Here is a 21,567-nt window from a genome sequence, read left to right as displayed (position 1 = left end):
GCGGTCGTCGACTTTCTTTTTCTCAGAAATAGCCTCCAGTTCTATGCAGTCAACAGTAGGCGTTTAGAGGAGGAAACTGAAAAGCTGCTTCGGTTTATCAAGATTATCTCTTAATGCCTTCGTAACAATGCAGATATGAAGATTAAAATAAAATGTCTTGCTATAAATATAGTGCAATAATAATCTTGCAGTTGTTGTACATGCAGTAATTTAAATGTATTTGATTATGCAGAGACAAATTTAGCTGACTCAGCAGTGAGACCTGAAGACATCAGTTGTGGACAAACAATCATCAGAACAAGAAGGCCCAGGTACAGCTGATCTTTACCTTTGACTTTGGACAGAAACAAGCTAACTGCTCTCTTTGTTTCCAGCCATTATGCTAAACTAAGCTAACAAAACCACACCAATACTCAAGCTCAGGGCTCGGACTTATCAAACCTCTCATCTCTCTGTCAGAAGTAAACCACTTCCTCTAAGTTTGACCTGTTGCTGAGCAAGATATGCAGCAGAATGTAAACCTGATTAAAGATTCTCGTAACAACACCAATATTAACTTTTAGTCTACAACATGCAGAGCTGGATATGGGGTGTGTTTGTGTGTAGTCTGCGAACACAGGAAACAGTAGGATATGTTAGTTAAGCACTGTTGATTCTTCCAGATGTCTTGATACAGAAATGTTTACTTTACATAATAATTATTAAATAAACAGAACTGAGAAATGTGAAACAATTAAGAACACATTCAAACAGATTCATCAGGTAACACAAGGACATTCATAAGACTGCTTAGACTAGCATATGGATGCTACTCACAACATGGAGTGCAAAGATACAGTTAGCGTCCATAGAAACTTCCCTCAACAAAAATTAACACGTCTTGCAATAAACTGAAACCACAAATGTCCTGACAGGTAATAAACCTACTACTGAAGGTTATTTCGTAAATGCACAGAAGGAAACGTCCAGTGCATGGTAAGCTAAACTGGCTCCTGTGCTGCTTTAGCTTGAAGGGCAACCAATCATGTGACTGTAATTAACTTCTTCACCAAAAGGTGTCACTGTTATGCCAACAAGTAATTTTAGGTCCTATCAAATTTAATTTCAGGGGTAATTCACCTAATAATATTTTTATAATGCTTTTTCTCTTATTAAAATGTTTTTTGTTTCTTTATGATGTTAGAAAGAGGGGAGATCCTTTAATACGGTAATCTCAGGCATAGAAGTCTCTCCCAAATGCTGTTCAAACCTGCTGTTAGTGAGGGGCAGCCAGTCAGAAGAAATAAGTGCTAAAGGAGAGGAACTAAAACCATTTGTTTCAGACAGAGGATGAACCAAGGTGCTATACCAAGGCCCAGCATGAAAACGGAATGATTGTTTTAATCTGTGTGTTTGTGTTCAGACTTTAAACCAGATCCTGACATCATCTGCTCTTCAGTCCACCAGTCCAACCAGTGACATCCAGCTGCTGTTCTCCACTTGATGCCCCCAACACTTCAGACCAGAGTACAACATTCACATGACCAGATTTTAATATTTCTTTCTTACTAAATAAGAAAAAATATTTTCCTTCTTTATCTTAAAATTTAAAAGTGCATTTCCTTTTAAATCAAATGTAGAATAAATATGTATGTTTTTAATGTCTGCAGTGACATTGAAATTGTTTTACTGTTTGACCCTGCTGTTGTTACTGTAGCAGGGATTTAATTTCTAAATAAACTTTTGTCGTCATGTGTGTTTGTCATGTGGTTCTGTGGTTTTCCCCAAGCTGTTGGGGAGAAAATTTCAGTATGTATTTGTTGTGTTCATTGAAAAACTCCTCACGTCAGTACTAAAAGCAAATAAAAATCATCAAAATGAGGGAATATTAATCAGTGTAAACAGGACAGAAAAACATAGAAGATGCCCGTATTTGAGACTAAAAAGTTTTTTTGAAGTTGTTTGTTATTTTTAAACTAATATTATTTTAAAGTAATCATGGTGGTGAATAAACCTGATGCTGACAATAGAAAATCAATAGAAAATTTTAAGCTGGGAAACAAATTAAATCACACTCAGAGTTAAAAAACAAAGAGCTAAAGTGTTTTAGTATCTGATAAACTACAAACTCATGAACATGTAACCTCCAGGACCTCAGAGCTGCTCTAGTTAAACTTCTCCATGAATCTTGAAATGAGCAGGAGTGTAATTTGAAGGTTGCTGTCATCTTCTGGTGAAACCTGGTGTTACAGCAGAGCGGCCGCTTTATTAATGTCAGTTTAAGCATGAAAACCATTTTTAAAATCTGTTAAACAAGTGAAGAAAAGAATATTCATGGAAATTTAATGGAAATAAAAATAAATAAATAAAATAAAATACGATACCGCTGTAAACACAATAATGAGGAAGATTAATGTTGAGAGTGACCTTTGACTTTATACTGAATACAAACAGAAATGCTCTTTGGTTTAATTTAACAGGCAAATCTCACATAAAGAGGCCAAAACAAGGAAACTGACAAATATCAGAGTCCAGCAGTAACTGCTCCAGGATGTATTTTAGATTTAGTTGTGTGAATGTGACACAACTCCACACAAAAACACAAAAAGAGCAAAAACTCTGCTGTGGAGTAAATAAGTAAATAAGAATATTATTTACTTAAGTTAAATTTGGCTCACTTTGACCCTTCACTTTTTTTCATTTGAAATTTGAAATAGTCGTATTGACCTACTGAGCAGCATCAAAGCACAACACATCCAGGTTTAACCCCCCAGAACCAGCTCAGTCATCAGTGCAGTGGATTTTAAAACATTTATCCTTTTTATTTGAGCAGATTAGACAGATGGTCTTAGATTTTACTCATGAGCTTGTTTTAAAGTACAAAAAGCATTTCTGCAACAGACAATTGGGCATGAGGGTCATGAACTTCAAATCATATGCATCTGTGTTAAGTTTAGTTAGTTACTCTTGTTCATGAAGATACACAGTCAGGCTGATTATCAGCTTTTGCTGGTCAAACTTTTCTTCTACAGGTACGACCTCGTACATCTGATATCTGATGTAAAGCGGGTTTTGTGACTATTTTTCTATCATATATCAAGAAATGTTTGCCCAACATTTATATAATGTCTAAAGATCAGGTGAGGACAACACTGGATGACCGTTTTAAGCCATCATTCTGTGTAATTTGTGGTTTGTTGTGTTTGTTCTGGAACCGGATCAGCAGCATTTTATTGAGAGCACCAAAAAAACGATTATATAAAATTGATGACAACACCCTTTTATGCTTCCTGTGTTTCTTATTTATTTATTTAAGTTCTGTTCACTTAATCTGTTGTTTTACTGTTATTATGTATATATTATGTTATGTTACTTAGTTTCTACAGCTAAAATGCTGTAGAAACTAAGTAACATAACATAAGTAACATAAATGTAAATCCCATTTTGATTTAAATGCTAAACACAATAAAACTGTTGAAATCACACAAACCGTTGCTGTTACTCTACTATTTAAGAAATGACAGAACATGTCAGTTCACATCAGGAGTTTATGAGAAACAAAGTCACCCCAAAGCTGCTGAACTGCATTCCATTAACACACAGACAGATTTACTGTCAGTACATTTGTGGCACATTGAATTCCTCCTCAGCCAACTCTGAGATTATGAAACACAAAAGCAAACATGAGACAAAAGTTGGAAATGAATCAATAAATGACGGTCCTGTTTGTGAGGGCTGCATCAAAGTAGCATTCAAATGCTATGTTGTAAATTATAGTTAATTAAATTAGTGCGTAAAGAAATCAGCTATAAAATCAGCCTCCCAGAGAGGCTGATTTTCTGAAGTAAAAAAGTACGTTAGTAAAACTGGCTAAAGTAAAGCTGGACACTGTTTGCATACAGTTACAATGATGATGTAAGATGCTGCATTTTCTATAAAAAGAAACAAGTTCAGGTGGAGGTGAAGTAGAGAGAAAGGCAACAATGTTGTACCAAAAAGTCCAACTAGACTTAACGGCAGTGTCGGAGGTCCAAGGAGAAAACCAGAGGAGGCACAGCTTTCCAAAGTGTTTCCACCGGAGTGATAATGGTTACAGAAAATACATAAATACATTAAATAACTATCTAAAAAGTAATGCTGAATATCATTTCCCTGCTGAATGTATATCCCACAATAGCATGTTGTTGCTCTTGGGCAAGAAACCAAATTTTTGGTGATTACACTGTCCTTTAATTATTATTGTTTTCATTTATTGACTTGTTATGTGACACCAACATCTCAGCGCTTAGCAAAATGAGGAGTAGATGAAGGTTCGACCTTTGACCTGTGGGTGGAGCAAACCCTTCAGGTGCTAAATCGGCACATGACACAGTGAAAGCTACTGCTGAGACTAATATCATTTGTATGCATGTTCAAATTGAAATAAGTACATTTAAAAAAAATGAGCTTGTTTAAAAATATCTGAAGACATATTTTTAGTTGTTTAAAGTCGTTTTAGTTCGTAATCTGAGCACTCTGGGTGAGTGACTCCATGCTGGTGGCATTTATGCAAATATAAATCTCTTCAAAAAGCCAATCTGTGTCTCACACAGCAGTGTGAGTGAATGTAGTCATTCAACTTCCCGTGGAGTGGGGAGGGACTGCTCTCATAAGGTGAGGCGGAAACAAAGGATTAAAAACAAAGCAGGAGGACTAAAACACGGTGAGTATTTATGTGTTTTTTTTTAGAATAATTAGAAAATTAGTTCCTGACTGGAAAACATGAGATGAATGTTTCGTAAGTTAGAACAAAAATTGTGAATGTTGTTTTGGTTAGTTTTAGTGCTCAAGTTTGTGACTTAATCCAGAAAGAAGCATGATGGATAACATTAAATCGTTGCTTCATGGTCACATCTTCCTGTCAGCAGTCTTTCTGTGGTTTTTAAGAGAGAACAAGGATCTGTTCATTCATTAGGTGGCGGGTCGAATAGGTTTATTATGTATGCGTGTGTGTGTGTGTTTAGGTGTCATATGTGTGTTGTATTTCCTGTTCTGCAAGTCACAGGCTTCTATAAATATGTTTGTCAGGAATTTCAACCTGCACTCACAGTCGTTGTTGTTGTTCTGCCAGACTGCCTAAAGATGAAAAGCTTAGCTGAGGACAGAGCAGAGTTCCCAGACATCAGCAGTATGTCCATGAACAGCGACAATTCTCGAGATTATCCTCCAGTCTTCAATCATGAACCTGGATCCTCAGGCACAAAGTAAGAGACTGTTTCTGTTTTACTTATACAACACCACTTTTTGTCTTTTGCACAACCCACTGTCAATGTTGCACTTTTCTGTTTCACTGTCTTGTGTCTGTATCATTCACCTCTGTCTGGTGTTGCCCTGTGTTTTGCAGTCCTGTGTTGATTTTCTGTTATGTGTAGCACCATGGGTCTTGTAGGAACACTGTCTTGTTTCACTGTGTACTGTAACACATGGTTGAAATTACAATTAAGCAACTTGACTAGATTTTATTATTATTATTATTATTATTATTATTTTAGGCTTTGTTGACATTTTAGCTCTTTTCCAGTCATTTTGATCAAAGCACTCGACAAACTCACACAGTCATATTTTTAGCTGTGTTGCTGTCTCTCTGTAATATGTGCTTAATCTCTTTACATTTTTCCCCATGAAGTTTTGTAGTTTTATTTTCATTTGTAATATAGCTGCTCTTCTACTTTATCTATGATTTTGATTTGGTTAGATGCTACACCTTACAAAGGAACATGCTCATAGCTAGACGTTTAATTAAGAGACTCAATTAACTAGCTTTGTGTGACTCATTATCCTTTTTACCAGTGTTTGAATTAGTGAATGTAGGTGAATGAAAAATAACTTGGATATGTAACATAAAAACCTAAACGAAACTAAAAATTTTAACTATAGATTCAAGAGTCATGTTAAAAGGATGACCATGGTTCCAGTGGCTTTGAGAACATCCAGTGCTTCAGCTTCATGAGTCTGACAGAGGGATAAGCTGCTTAATGGCCACCAAGAGTGGCACACCATGTAGAAGAACAATCTGGGCTTCATTCTATATTTGTGTTTCCAGACATCAGCAGCTCAAACACAGAGCAGAGTTTACAGGATCCATGTTCATGAACAGTGACAATTCTCGAGATTATCCTCCAGTCTTCAGTCATGAACCTGGACGCTCATTCACAAAGTAAGTGACTGATTCTGTTGTAAATTGAGCAAATATGATTTTGTTTTTTGCAGTCTTTAATATTATTTAAGAAGAATTTCAGTCTGTAGATGTGCAAAGCTGGTAGAGACAGACCCTAAAAGACTGGCAGCTGCAATTGCAGCAAAAGGTGGTTCTACAAAGTATTGACTCAGGGGGCTGAATAATTACGCACACCCCACTTTCAGTTATTTATTTGTAAAAAATGTTTGGAATCATGTGTGATTTTCGCTCCACTTCTCACGTGTGCACCACTTTGTGTTGGTCTTTCACGTGGAATTCCAATAACATTGATTCATGTTTGTGGCTGTAATGTGACAAAATGTGGGAAAGTACAAGGGGCCAAATACTTTTTCAAGCCACTGTATTCAGCCGGAGCAAAGCAATAAAATCAACGAACAATAGTCACAAAAACAAATCACTTGATCACCTTATCTGCCTATGGTCTCATCTTTGAAAGGAGAGACATTGGAGGAGAGAAATGGGCATGCTTTGGCCATGAAACACCTGTCTCTGTGTAAATATAACTCAATAGGAAAAGACCCGAGTTCTTGGAAGCTGTATTCCAATCAGAAACAATGAAATCCCAATCATCTAAATTACGCTTAGTCATCCTAATCAAGCAGCTAAAGGTTTTTCTCGCTAAGACAAGTTCTGGGCTGTGTGCCCGGTGCTACAAAGAATCCAGCAGAGCAGCGCACACACGCACCAACCCCACCTGTCTTGACTTAATTATTTTTGTCGAACAAGCTCTCACAAAGCAGCTGGTTTGCTGTCTCTCTGTATGTGTTTGACCTTTTAATTTTCTCTTTCATTTTTAAAATAACTGCTCTTTTAACAGTATACTTATCCATGATTAGTTAGATGATGCCAACTAAACACCTTTCACGTCAACATGCGCGTAGCTAACCCTGTGTTAAAATAGCGAGTTAATTAACTACCTTTGTGTGACTTATTATCCCGATTCCCGTTGCCAGGATTAGTTAATCCAGATGAAAGGAAAATGACTTTGATATGTAACAGAAAGAAATAAACAAAAAACAAACTCAAAAATATTAACTAAGGATTCAAAAGTGGCTTAAAAAGGATGACCATGGTGCCAGCTTCCCCTACAGAAAGTACAGTGGTTTTGAGAACATCCAGGGCTTCGGCCTCATGAGTCTGACACTGACAGAGCACCAGCTTAATGGCCAACAACAGGAACATAGAAGTAGAAGAACAATGTGTTTCATTCTGTGTTTGTGCTTCCAGACATCAGCGGCACAAACACAGAGCAGAGTTTCCAGACATCAGCAGTATGTCCATGAACAGCGACAATTCTCGAGATTATCCTCCAGTCTTCAGTCATGAACCTGGATCCTCAGGCACAAAGTAAGAGGTTCCTTCTGTTGTAAACTGAACTGAAGATGATTTTGCTTTTTGCAGTCTTGGGTATTAATTCAAATGGGTTTGTGGGGTGGGGTCACTGGAATTTTCTCAACCACTTTAGCGACAGGTTTTATTTAAAATTAAATATCAAGGTGTGAAATGACTGCTTTTGGAGGAATTCATTGGAAATGCATCTGGAAAAGTCTGGAAAGTCTCATATATGAGCAACAATTGTGTGTTTCTTTCAGTTTGTATGATTTTTTTAAACATATTTATATTGTTTATCCATTAAGTTTTGTAGTTTTATCTTTAACCTCCTAGGACCTGGCATCCAGATATGTGGATATCACATTTTGAGTTATTTAGATTCTTTGTTTTTACATTCAGCGGGTCCCAATCAGCACAAATATCACAGAGAAATTTAAAATGCATGCTGTGGAAGAGCTTGGGTCTTAGGATGTTACCTACTGCTCTCCTATCAGTGCATTTAACCATGATCTTAATTGGTTAGATGCTCCCAACCACACACCTGTTATGTGTAGTGATGTGCGATACCACTGATTTCCTTTCCGATCCGATACCAAGTACTTTTCAGGGTGGTATCGACGATACTGATCCGATACCGATACTTTATACAAAAAAAACCCGTATTTTATTTATTGTATCTCAAATTATAGCGTCATAATGATTACAGGACATCAGATTACTTGTTCATCATATAGAAATAAAAAAAAACTGAAGTTGTGCGCTATTTGAACACGTTGCCTGCCTGCAGCACTAAAGGACTCCGTGAGAGACGCGATTCGTCTCAACATACGCGCCTCATATTCTGTGATATGATTTACTCTGAGGTGTTTGACAAGGTTAGTGATGTTGCCACAACCAAACATGCCAACCCTCCCGATTTTTCCGGGAGAATCCCGGAGCCACCATTCTCCCGAATTTCCACCTGGACAACAAAATTGAAAAACCATATCGCAGAATTCATAGCGCGGCCGAGCCAATTCCAGTTTCCAACAATGACGGCAGCTACTTAGTTTTAATATTACTCTTATTTCTCTTTCTGGGTCGCAAAAAAACACAACTTTTAACATGTTTTCAGGTGAGAATGTAGCTGTATAAACTTCAAATATCTGAGCCGATCGACACATCGTCTTCAAACCCCCGCGGGCTTTCACTACTCGGGTTAAACATGATATATAAGTCACTTTGATAATTTAAAAATGTTATTGTTTGGCTTTTTCAGTGTTTTGTTTGTTCGTGAGTAAATCGGTTTGGCTTTTAACTGTTTAAATTAAATTTAACTTTATTAATCCCTCGGGTGGGTTCCTCCGGGGTTTTCACACAGCTGAATAAACATCAAACAGAAAACTAATTAAAGAAAGTGTGAGACGGTCGAGAGTTTACGCCAGCGCCCGGTTATATTTCAGAGAGCAAGGAGCAGACGGCTGAGTTTCACTCCACCGAGGGAACTCATGACGTACTACCCGGCTTTCTTTAGACCGCGAAGGGCGGGTCCTCAGGTGGAAGCAGCCTCCGAATTTGGACACCCCCGCTGTTTCCAGGACCGGCCAATAATAACGGTGACATTTAACGTATTTTATCCGATAAATAAATACTGTAAAATGTGCCCTTTTGATTGTCTCCCTAATTCTGAGGTCTCAAGGTTGGGAAAGTATAGCCAAAACACCTCACTCTTGGAGCACTTTTTTGCCACATGTTTCTCAAACCACGTCTCAGCTGTTTGTGGAGGTAAAATACGTCCGCACAATTAGGCTCAGCCATTGTTGTGAGTGCGCACGCCAAGGCGCTGCGAGACATTTATACAGCCGTATTTCACACATGACTATGAAAGGCCGAAGAGGAAGTAGTTCCTTTGAATGTAGACAATCCGAATGTTATAGTTTCTTTCCACTGTGTTGCTGTTAATGATAAACTACAAATTAACCCTAAATTACTAAAAATATCGATATTTTAATGTGAGAATCGATCCTAGAACATAAATGACTGGTATCGGAGGAATCGATATTTCAGGATCGATCCGCACATCACTAGTAATGTGAACACATTCGTAGCAAGACTGCCAATTCCTTGGTTACAATTATTTAAGGATAAAAATTATTTCCAGGATCCAGCTCTATATCCATGAACAGTCACAAGTCCAGAGATTATCGTCCAGTCTTCAGTCATGAACCTGGACCCTCAGTCACACAGTAGGAGACTGATTCTGTTGTAAAGTGAGCTGATGATGATTTTCTTTCTTGCAGGCTTTGATATTGTTTCAAAGGGGTTTTTTCAGAGTGGAGTCACTAAATGATATTTAACCAACTCCAGAGTTATTTTTTAGATTAGAAATCAAAATGAATTAAATGACTGCTATTGGAAGTGTAAAGTCTGTGCAGAGCATAAGGCACCATTCTTCAAAGCTCTGGGTAAATTCTGTCTTCCAAAAACAGGGAATTATTTGGGTGAACGTTTTTTTTAACATGCCAGCTTTTTTCTAGTGTTTTTGAGAAAGGCTTTGATAATCTTTTTTGTTTTGTCTTTTTGTTTTTCCCCAAGCAGGCTCTTTTTAAAATCGATTTAAAATGACGAACCTAGGCCATAAACATGAAGTAATATGGGGTGGCTATAGCTGAGGTGGCAGAGCAGGGGCCCGTTCTTCGTACCTCGCTAAGTAGGTTAGCTGGATTTGATTGTTGACGATTTCGCGTGATCTTGGATCGTTCGGTTCCCCGAAGCTCATCCGGGACTTGCTGTCATAGCAACAGAACCGTAAGCGTAAACCTGCTCGGGAGCAGGTTTACTTTATGTAAACAGGATTAGAGCGTGGCCACGCGGGTATGTCCGCTTCATTTATACGAAAGCAACAGCGATATTCCACCACTGTTTCACCATAAATAAATAACATCAATGTAACTAAAGATAATGCAGCACTTGATCCATTTATTGATGTCACACAGATACATACAGGTCATTTCCTAAAAAAAGGGAAATGTACTATTAATCATTCTATTACATGTATGTGATTATTACAGATGTAAGTCATATTTCAGAGTAGCAATTGCAAATTACTTCGTGTAATCAAGATGAGAGACCACGGCTATAAAAGCGAAGGTGGATTTGGGAAGCATGTCGCAGCCATGTCCTGTCCGTATACGCGAGCCACCCATTGCGGAAGGTGCAAGATTGATAAGGAGAGTCCTCAGAATTCAGCGTATATTGCGGGACAGACAGGATCCTTTAGCTCAGCGCGACAGTGTGCTCATAGAGAGATATCGATTTTCCCGTGAGGGTATTATTTACTTAACCAACTTGTTGACGAGGGGGTGCAGGACCACCACCTGCCTTTTTTTGCTCTGCCCTTTTCTTGGTTGCTGTTATAAACAAACAAACAGATTATTTCAGGGTCTCTTTCCAAGAGACGAAAAGCAATATAAGTGATAAATATTACCATTCTGTAGAATATTCTTATATTTCACTTTTACTTGTTCCCATGTTCTAGTGGGTCCTGTTGTGGCTCTAATGTGAAAGGGGATATAATATAACATATTATAATATAATGTAATGTAATATTGGATAATATAGTGTAATATAATAAATCTACCCTACCGCCTACTGGTGTTGGCCAGAGGGGCCGATGGCGCGATATGGCAGCCTGGCTTCTGTCAGTCTGCCCCAGGGCAGCTGTGGCTACAACCGTAGCTTGCCTCCACCAGTGTGTGAATGTGAGAGTGACTGAATAGTGGCATTGTAAAGCGCTTTGGGTGCCTTGAAAAGCGCTATATCAATCCACTCCATTATTATTGTTATTATTAAATTACTTACGAGTTTAATTTGTCAGCAACTTTCTGCCAGCCCTCTCTCCTTGCTTTTGCAGCCTTTGCAGTGTTCCCTTGCGTTCTGATTAAACTCTGAAACTCCTGAAATCCCTCACTCAAGGGTTCTTGCTCTGCTGCCGAAAAATACCGAGCGCGCTCCGTCGACATTTTCGCCGACCAATCAGAGGGTTGCCGATCAATGTTTCTACTATCGATGCGTAGCCCCTTTTACGACACCCAGTGTTGTCACATTACTGCGTCCAGCTGTACTAATCGTCAACAGCAGGTGTGTTCGGGGAACCGGATTAGCGAGCTCACGGTTAGCGCGATGGTTTGGTCTTGGATGTGTCATTTGATCTTGGATGTAGTGAGCGACGTACGAGGAACGGGCCCCAGGTCAGCCACTAATCAGAAGGTCGGTGGTTTGATCCCAGGCTGTCTCCTGCATGCCAAATATCTTTGGGCAAGATACTAACCCCATGTTTGCCTACTGGTGGTGGTCAGAGGGCCCGGTGGCGCCAGTGTCTGGCAGCCTCGCCTCTGTAAGTGCGCCCCAGGGCAGCTGTGGCTACAATAGCTTGCCATTGTGTGGGTGAATAACTGAATGTAGTGTAAAGTGCTTTGGGGTCCTTAGGGACTGAGTAAAGCATTATACAAATGCAGGCCATTTACCATTTTAATAGACTGTTTGTCCAAAACTGAGCTGATAGTCAGTTGTCAGCAGAAAGAACTTTTTTTATGAAGTCTAACTATCTTTGCCTATGTGTTAATGCATTCCAAGGAAATGTTTCTGGGTCATTCACAATTTATAAGCTATAGACATGAGCACTGACATGTCCTATTTCATTACGTGTTTCTGTCTTTGAAACAAAGTTTCCAGAAAGTATGTAAACTTGGGTATATTCTGAATTTACTTTGGTATTCACAGAGATGTGGCACTGGTTGGGGAGCCACTGTCCTGCTGTCCTTTGTGTCAGAATGTCTTGAAGGATTCATCAAGAAAGTCCTCCTGTCCCCAATGTGGAGAAAGATCCAGAACCAGACCTGGTCTGCAGACAACCAGTAAGAGCAGCTTTTGAAAAAGAAAGACTTAACATCTTTCTGCTGATGGACTGATTTTTTTTTTTTTTGGAAAAACTGCACTTCTTATTATGCTATTGACACATTAACCAGTTTTCTTGTTCTCTAGTTTCATGGGTTTTTGTTTTTAATTTCTGTCAACAGATGCTCATCTGCAGAAAATTTCAGATGCACTAAAGCTCAGTCTGAGAACAAGATATGAACATGTGACTGAGGAAACTAATAAAACAGGATGTGAGCATTCAGGAGTTTCTGGCTGCAGTCTACATGTTCCACTGTTACACCAACAGGAAGACAGAGGTGCTGCAGGACTTCCTTAGCAAAGACATCTCATCTCTGGAAGATCTTTTGAGCAATGCCATGGAGAAATCTTTCCTAAGTGACAGCGGCTACCTGGAACTGTTTGTTCGCTTCCTTCATGGCCTCACTCTGAAGTCCAACCAGAGACTCTTAGGTGGTCTGCTGGGTCAGACAAAGAGCAGTCCACAAATCACCCAGAGAGTCATCAACAACCTGAAGGAGATTAAAACTTATGATAAGTGTCCTGACAGAAGCCTCAACATCTTCCACTGTCTAATGGAGATGAATGACCTTTCGGTACATCGGGAGATCCAAGAGTTCCTGAAGTCAGAGAACAAATCCGTGAAGAAACTCTCTGGAATTCAGTGCTCAGCTCTGGCATATATGCTGCAGATGTCAGAGGAGGTTTTGGATGTACTGGATCTGATGAAATACAACACATCACAGGACGGACGACAGAGACTTGTTGCAGCTGTGAGGAACTGCAGAAAGGCTCGGTGAGTCCAGATGTGATTAATAATATAAATTAGAGTAGATTTATAGTTTTGTTCTTTAAATGATTCTTACTATAACATTCTCATGATTCTTTTTACACTGTTCCTGTTATTTATTTAATGTATTTATTTATTTATTAGAAACATTAAATGTCAGTTTAAGAGTGTCTTATAAAGCTACTTAAATCCCATAAAAAACTATTTTTTTACTCAATAATTTTCTGGTTAGTTAATTTTTTGCATGTCTATAGCTTCAGTTGAAGCAGCCATTGTGGCCACATGTGAAAAGGATGGGATAACACTGAAGGTTGTCATAGTGATTTGATTTCAGCAGTACAAATACAAAAGTCAGTGACAACTACTGCTGCGGAAACACTAGCTGGTAGTCAGGCTGTACACGTGTCCTTGTGCAGTTGAAAATCATCCACCAAGTCCGCTTGTAGTTGAACACACAAACATTTATTTTCACAGTCTTGAGATCACAGTAGCCTGAATGTTCTTTTTTTCCCGCCTGTCCCGTTTGGCTCTTTTGCCATCAGAATTATTGTCTAAAGGCAAAGAAAGATGTCCAACGGATTTACTTTACCAAATGGACCATCCCAGCCTTACCATATTGGTCTATTTGATTCGCCTTTGCTTTTATTGTTTATTTTATTTTATTTTCATTTGCTAAATACAGACCTGACTGGGAGAAAGAAGGAGGGAAAGAAAAACAGCGGGGAAGAGGAACGGTGATAAAGGGCGAAAACCCCCCAAAAAACCAACAAAACAAACAGATAAAAAATACATATATCGATCACCTGGATCACCTGTTGAGAAAGATAAAAGATAAAACAAGCAAAAAAAAAAAGATCAACATAATAAAAAACATCATGATGATCTATGGGAATATAACAGTAAATACTAAATATTAAACATTACTGTGCAGGACGTAAGATCGACAGCGCACAGTGTGCTTTGAGGTAGGAGCCAAAAAGGGTGTAGTTTGTGTGTGTGAGCACCCATGTGTGAGCATCAGCGCGCTTGTCTTAAAAGGATCCTTCATGTAATGATCTGCTAGAGGGTGTGGGGGGGGCCACAGCCCCGTCCTCCAGGGCATGAAGCAGGTATGGAGGAGATCGAAACTCCAGACATCCAGAGGCCCCCAGAACACAAGAGACCAAGGAAGACCAACAGAGGGGCAGCCGCGCCACTGTCCCAGAAAGAGCTGAGGAGAGTCCCAGATGAGGGGTCACTCAGCAGCCGCGGAGCAGAAGCCAGGGGGAGTTGCAGTGACGTGTCCGTGAGCTCCGCCGGCAGCCAGCTGTGCCAGAGTGGCCGAGCCCCAGGCCGAGAGGCCAAGGGCACCCCACCCCTGAAGGGGCCCGAGCGACCCCCAGGCTCCAGGCCCCGACAAGCAGCCACCAAGGAGTGAGCCGGTGTGTACCTGGACGCCCATCCCCGGACACAAAGAACCATCAACGCACCGATGTCTGAGGGCGTCTGCCACTGGCAGGGGAAGTGGTGGTAGGGGGAGATAGGCCTCCATACCTTGGAGGGCCTGAGATGTCCCCAGAGAGGTGGCATCTGATAACCGACCTGACATATAGATGTTACAGGCCTTCGATGGGGTCTGTTTTTAAACTGTTTTTTTTAACAGAAAAGCAGAGACAGGAGACATCAGTTGCGTTCGGTCTACAGGCTGGTCCTCGTCTGGTTTATTAACAGAATTTAACAACGTCCTTTTCTTTTCATTTAGACACACACATTTCTCTTTTAACAACACAAACATTCAATTAGGTCCATAGCTCAAACCCTTTTGGTTACCTTGCACTCTCGCAAGAATAAACTTACAAAATAATCATTTTATGAGTGTCCTTTACAGTAAATCTGTAACCAATTCTACTGCATTTCAGCATCAAAAACATTTCTGTGCAGCACCACTAACACTGCAATTAACCCGCTTATATACCATTATACATTCCTTATACTTTAACAGAATAAAACAATATATTATATTTGTAACAAATAAACAAAAATATTCTTCCATTGCTCACAAACAGTTCACAATCATCCACAAACAGTATACATCAGACTATTTACATTTGACACATAAGAACTGGGTAGGTCCTAATCAACTGTAACTTCCAATAATGTCAGGATAAAAGAAGCGTCTTAAGAGCTGCGTCTGTCATAAAATAAAACAGGTAATAAGACCAGCTGCCTATTTAGACTACGAGTGAAATGGCAGCTGCCATTACAAATGGCGGTATAGTTAGCTTTCTCTCCATCGGTGAAAACACACTCTCTCACAACATTCGCGGTCTTTACACTAAGACAGAAAAAGGTTTCTTGCCTTTATATGTACATTGCAGTGAGCAAACTTGAACCACTAACCTGTTTTTTAACAGAAAAGCAGAGACAGGAGACATCAGTTGTGTTCGGTCTGCAGGCTCTTCCTCGTCTGAGGCAGAGACACGCTGCAACGGCCTATCGCACTCACCACTATCTCCCCCTTGTGGCAATGCCACGCAATTACATTGTCCATAACTCTAAATGAAAAGTGCAATACCACCATAAAATCAGGTCTTTTACATCAAAAACAATTCACAAAAAAATTACAATTGTGACCATACACTTGTGGGCGTCACATAGACACAGACAAATAGGCACACACAGATACAAACATCCATTCCCACCCACATGCTCTCATATTGTCATATGTCTGAATGTTCTGCACACTGCCAAACACGGTAAGAAAACTGTTTGACTCCACAGCTAGTTAAAGCCCCGTTAGTCCACAGTGCCGATTGTGACTACTCCCCCTGTGCACAATTACGATGTATTAAAGGAACAGAACGTAAAAACGAAATAAGGAAAGAAAATACAACTTAACTGTAAATGTTACACTAAACAAAATTGTAAAGTAAAAACCTGAAATTCCCCATTATCTTACACTTTATCCTCATCCAAAATAATTCAAAACAAATTAGTAACAAATATACACACTGTGAAATCTGAGTAAAGTCATAGATATATAGACCTTTTATCTTATGCAAAAACATTATCTATTTAATAAATCTTGACAACATCACTACGAGCGGCCATAAACCACTGATCATATGCGAAAGAGACTAACACGTAATAGTCGACGAATGCATCTGCACATCCAAATCACACGACAGATGGAAGACAATGTAGCAGCATGATGCAGCCTTGCCGAGTCTCCATTCAAATTGTGCCAAAAGTGCAAACTTCAAACTATTTACCAGGTTTTAGGTTGTGAAGTAAAACCAGACTTATGATAAATAATTTATGCCATGCTTATTCCTGAAAACTGTCCCTCTTTTCTCTCCTTGGCTTGCATATTAAATCTAAAGAAAGATTAAAAATCGGTGGGTCTGACAGAGACTGGGAATAAATAATGTTTCATGTCAAACATTCAGATCAATTGAAACACTGATGTGACGACAAAGTGTCCAGTTGTTTTTCATTAAGTGTATGAAGTAAATATAATGTGTCTTCTTCATAATAACATATTTTCTAACACATATGTCAACACAGACTTCACGATGTTTGGCTCTCAGAGAATCACTGTGAAACTCTGACCTCAGCTCTGATATGCAACAACTCCAATCTGAGAGCTCTGCAGCTGAGTTCAATCAAGCTGCGGGATCCAGCAGAGGCACTCTTTGCTAGTCTGGGGCATCCAAACTGTAGACTGGAGACACTCAGGTCAGTTAACTGAATCTGTTGTTATTTCTGAAGGTCTTTTGAACTGTGAAGTGATGTCCTTATAACTCAACTGCTGTGTTGTTAGACAGATGATGCAGAGGCACCGATCCAACTTTATTTTTTTTATTTATTTTGTGGTTCCAATAGTATACCTTAACTTTATTCATCCAGGACCTCTATTTTAGTGGGTGATTGTGGGAACTGTTTAAATGAACAAGATATATTTTAATTGATTCCTTCAAATCCAGCACGTATAATATTGGGAAATCATACACACAATTACAGGAATCTAAAAATCTTCAGCCCAGTATTGTACCAGTAACCATGACAGCTGGAAATATTAGGGGGATAATGTGGGTGCGACAAACACCTGAGTTTAGAGCAGCCGACTAATAGTCAGACCTTGTTCACATGCTGACATTTTAAAGATAAAAATAAACAAGTGGAATAAACTGACTCTAAAAGCATTATTTAGTTCTAATCCATGTGTACTAGTTGTATGATGGGTTCTGTGGGTTTAAGAAGAGCTGTCAATGTCTGCATTTTTATTTTTTAATTAAGATACAAATAAAGACAGACTGTGTCCAAAACTTTAGGATAAAATCTTTTCTGTCAAAATAAATAAATGCTTTTACAGCTGAAGTAAAATCATCATGTAAGTAAAGTTTATATTTGCTAAAAATAAATGTTACAATCTCTAGCTTACACGTAAACACACACGTGCTAAACTTTTGTTTGAGGTTTTAGACGGAGCCCAAATAGGTTCTTAATGGTTGGTTTCCTAAGACACCGCCTCTGTTTAATGATGGTCATCCACAGAGGACGTAAATGGCTGCTTTCACTCCTCTCTCAAACCATCTGTCTTCTCTGTCCATAATGTCACAACTGGTGTCCTTGAAAGTGAGTGTGAGTGAGAGTGACCTTTGTCCTTTAGATGCAGCTGTATTTGTCCTTTTGGTGTGGCTCTTCTAGGTTGTGCCATGCGTTTTGAGAGTGGTCCTTTCATTTCCCTCATTTAGAGGTCTGAGCAATCACGCAGAATTTCACAGTGTATACTATGTTGTTTAAATTGTGCTTGGGAGTTTTGACTTTGGGATTATTCCGTTTTTGTTTAAGGGTGTTACGATCATGGTCTGTGGACAGACCATATGGAGTATGAGTGGAGGACCTAAATGCAGACACAGGAGAACAGAATTTGAACGTGAATAAAAAGCGAGCCTTTATCGAGCTGAAATATGGGAAACAAAAATACAATGCAAGATACCCATGGGGCAAAACTAAATATCTGACTAAACAGTGACCAGACTGTGAAACAACTAAAAACCCTGTCACGGTTCTGGGTGACCCAGTGTTTTTGTGTTTCATTTTATTTTGATCACCCCCTGTGTGTATTTAGTCTGTGTCTTTCTGTCCAGTCAGTGTCAGGTCATCTGTTGTACCACCCCATGTCATGTTATTGTGTGTCACAATGGTGTTCGGGGGAAGGTTCAAGTCTTGGGTTTATACCTTCAGAGAGTGAATATTCATAAAGCTTGTTGCAGTGTTAACTAAGACAAATTACTATATATGGTTACAAAGTGTGCTGTGCAAGCATGGTTATATGATGTGAGTGCAGCCCGCCTAGGTTGTTGTGGTTATCTTGTCCACCCAGGTGGCTTCTTCATTGAGTGCAGTCTGTTCTTCTCAAGGCTGCTTGTTTCCTTTATGGAGGTCATGCACATATTCATATGCATGGTTTACATAGGGAGCAAACAAAAGCATTCTAGCTTTTTAAATGGCAACCTACAACACATTAACCCTAACAACAATACAGTGGAACCCCGACTTACGAATACCCCGTTTCACGAAAAATTCAAGTTATGAAGGCGTTGGACGGCAATATTTCTGCCCGTGTTACTGCAAAATGCCAGAGTAACGAAATCCGCTGGCTCTGATTGGCTGAGCCTACAATGCCTTACGAATCATGTGACAACCCCTTGGCTTCTGTTCTTGCGCTTCGCTGTTCCACTTGAACAACGTATTGTTGTTCTAGTTAGCAATTAGCCTATAGCCTATCATTCAGCATCGCATCACTCAAAACACACAATGGGTGCTTCGACTTACGAAAATTTTTGACTTACGAAAGACCCTCGGGAACTAATTAATTTTGGGGTTCCACTGAACTGGTTCCACATTATGTCCACTGTACATAGACTAAATACACACAGGAGGTAATTAGGGGAAGTGGAAACACACGGGGACACAACTGACACAAATGAACGTCATGACACCACAGAGAAGGTGAAACTAAAACAATGCACACAGAACAAAAGACCTAAACAAAACAAAACGGGAAACACAGAGAGATGCAGACATGACACAGGCTTGACCTCATGAAACCACACAAACACCCAAATACATAACATGACACAGAAGACCAGAACAGACTTACACCAGGGGACATGACGAGACTCATAACTAAGGAGACATGAAAGGACTTAAACTAGACTACAACTTAAGGCAATAAATAACAATATTAAGACTTAGCTTTATCTCATAAACTCAACTAAACCCTTAAATTTAAGAAAATCACAAAACTTGAACAAAATATAAACATAAGAAACCAATACAAAAAACACAAAACACTGGGTTTGCCGACTACCAAATGTGTGTGTGTGGGGTTTTGTTTGGGTTTTTTTGGGTTTTTTTTGCATGTTTGCACTTGACAATATTCTGTACAGTTTGCATTAGTCTGCACCTCAATTAGCTGTTTACTTGGTTTCTCAAAAGATAAAGGTAATTTAGTAAAATAACACTCTGTAATTCACATGCTTTTTATTCAGATTTGAGAACAGCACTTTGCCAGAGAACAGCTGTGCTGCTCTGCTCAGTGCTCTGAAGTCCAACCCCCCCTATCTGAAACGTCTGGATCTAATAGCATGCAACCTGGAGGGCTCAGGGATGAAACAGCTGTATGATTACCTGGAGAGTCCACACTGTAAGCTACAGTTTAAAAGGTCAGTTCACTTGACTTGGATTATGAAGGAAAAACATTTCTTTGGTTTTTGTTTATCAGTGTGTCTGCAGAAAAAACGACCACACATACAAAGACAATAAGGATGTGTGTAGAAGGCTGACTTTGTGATCATCCACAGTAACAAAAGTAAAAGTTACTCCTCTTTTTAGAGAAAAAAAGCTTTACATGTGCAGTTTATATGGTAACGTTGAACTGCACATTTAAAGGTCTCGTGTCCTAAAACTTTATGAATTGTTAGTTTCACATGTCCACAGAATCTACATTCCTGGACTTCTGTCCAAAACAACACAAGATCTTTTTTTAACCATGTCTGCATACCTCTAGTTAGAAACTCCTTTCAGTGTCTGTGGATTTAAGTCAAATCGGAATGGGCTCTACACCCACCTCTTTCTGTGGAAAACAGTAAACAGGAGCAGAGCAGCTCTTTAAATACAGTGTGTATAGCTTTTTGATAGAGACCTGGATTTGACACTGCATGGCTTCTAACTGCAAATGTGGCAAATGTAAATAAATATTTTATAGCCATTATGTTCTCAGAAACAGAAAATTCCTTCTTGAAAACAGATGAACTGTGAATTTGTCTGTATCAAAACTAAATATGACAGGAAATGTTACTTCTCTCCCATTCACAATAGTAAGCTGCTCACTTGTTACTGGACCTACATCTTAACAGGTTACACCAAGAAGCACTGACTGATCAGTAATAGTAACAACAATGAGTTGATTACAAACATTTGGGGCGACCGTGGCTCAGAAGGTCGCCGGTTCGATCCCCGGGCTCTCTGTCCTGGTCGTTGTGTCCTTGGGCAAGACACTTTACCCTACCGCCTACTGGTGTTGGCCAGAGGAGCCGATGGCGCGACATGGCAGCCTCGCTTCTGTCAGTCTGCCCCAGGGCAGCTGTGGCTACAACTGTAGTTTGCCTCACATTCACACACTTGCCAGTGTGTGAATGTGAGAGTGAATGAATAGTGGCATTGTAAAGCGCTTTGGGTGCCTTGAAAAGTGCTATATAAATCCAATCCATTATTATTATTAAATCCTGGATGCACTTATACTCAGTTTTAATGTTGTTTGATTAGTATGACTTTTTTAGTGTCTTTTCTCACTTTGTTAACAAAAAGATGTAACAATTAATGTTTTCCTGTTCTTGGTCCTGTCTCATTGTGTTCCTGCAGAGTGACTTCAATTTAGATGCTGTATTGTGGTGAGTATTATTTAGATACTGTAGTGGGATTAATTTATGTATTTCACTGTCAATTCCAAGAGTATTAAAGATAATTTTAAGATGAATCATTGTTATATATATATATATCCATCCATCCATCCATCCATCCATTCGCTTCCGCTTATCCTTTTCAGGGTCGCGGGGGGCGCTGGAGCCTATCCCAGCTGTCATAGGGTGAGAGGCAGGGTACACCTTGGACAGGTCGCCAGTCTGCCGCAGGGCCAACACACAGGGACAAACAACCATTCGCACTCACATTCATTCGCACATTCACACCTAGTGACAATTTGGATTATCCAATTAACCTATCCCCACAAGGTGGCACGGTGGTTAGCACTGTTGCCGCACAGCAA

The 21,567-nt window shown here is 39.5% G+C and overlaps 1 protein-coding gene across 6 annotated transcripts; it reads left to right on the top strand.

The window, feature by feature from the left end:
- Positions 1-4,567: 4,567 nt before the first annotated feature.
- LOC120746987 (NACHT, LRR and PYD domains-containing protein 12-like) lies at positions 4,568-21,279 on the top strand. 6 transcript variants are annotated; one of them, XM_040052562.1, is made up of 9 exons: positions 4,587-4,681; positions 5,047-5,222; positions 6,062-6,175; positions 7,445-7,564; positions 12,311-12,444; positions 12,607-13,259; positions 16,800-16,970; positions 19,793-19,966; positions 21,165-21,279. In XM_040052562.1, exons 6-9 carry the CDS (start codon positions 12,730-12,732, stop codon positions 21,178-21,180), a joined length of 891 nt encoding a protein of 296 aa, XP_039908496.1. In that variant the 5' UTR covers positions 4,587-4,681; positions 5,047-5,222; positions 6,062-6,175; positions 7,445-7,564; positions 12,311-12,444; positions 12,607-12,729; the 3' UTR covers positions 21,181-21,279. The 6 variants fall into 6 exon arrangements, with proteins under 6 accessions (XP_039908494.1, XP_039908493.1, XP_039908491.1 ...); XM_040052560.1 differs by lacking the exon at positions 21,165-21,279 and having other exon boundaries at positions 4,568-4,681; positions 5,101-5,222; positions 19,793-20,542; XM_040052559.1 differs by lacking the exon at positions 21,165-21,279 and having other exon boundaries at positions 4,569-4,681; positions 5,090-5,222; positions 19,793-20,542.
- Positions 21,280-21,567: the final 288 nt, after the last annotated feature.

The sequence above is a fragment of the Simochromis diagramma genome, unplaced genomic scaffold (assembly GCF_900408965.1).
Source record: "Simochromis diagramma unplaced genomic scaffold, fSimDia1.1 OVJJ01000410.1, whole genome shotgun sequence".
Taxonomy (NCBI): domain Eukaryota; kingdom Metazoa; phylum Chordata; class Actinopteri; order Cichliformes; family Cichlidae; genus Simochromis; species Simochromis diagramma.
The sequence above is the reverse complement of the archived record's forward strand: the minus strand, read 5'-3'. Positions and strand labels throughout refer to the sequence as shown.

Bases quoted from the DNA above. Each gene is read 5' to 3' on its own strand.
- LOC120746987 (XM_040052560.1), top strand. From the start codon at position 12,730: ATGTTCCACTGTTACACCAACAGGAAGACAGAGGTGCTGCAGGACTTC. The intron at 13,260-16,799 runs GTGAGTCCAGAT...ATGTCAACACAG, and splicing joins AGGAACTGCAGAAAGGCTCG to ACTTCACGATGTTTGGCTCT. The intron at 16,971-19,792 runs GTCAGTTAACTG...CTTTTTATTCAG, and splicing joins TGTAGACTGGAGACACTCAG to ATTTGAGAACAGCACTTTGC.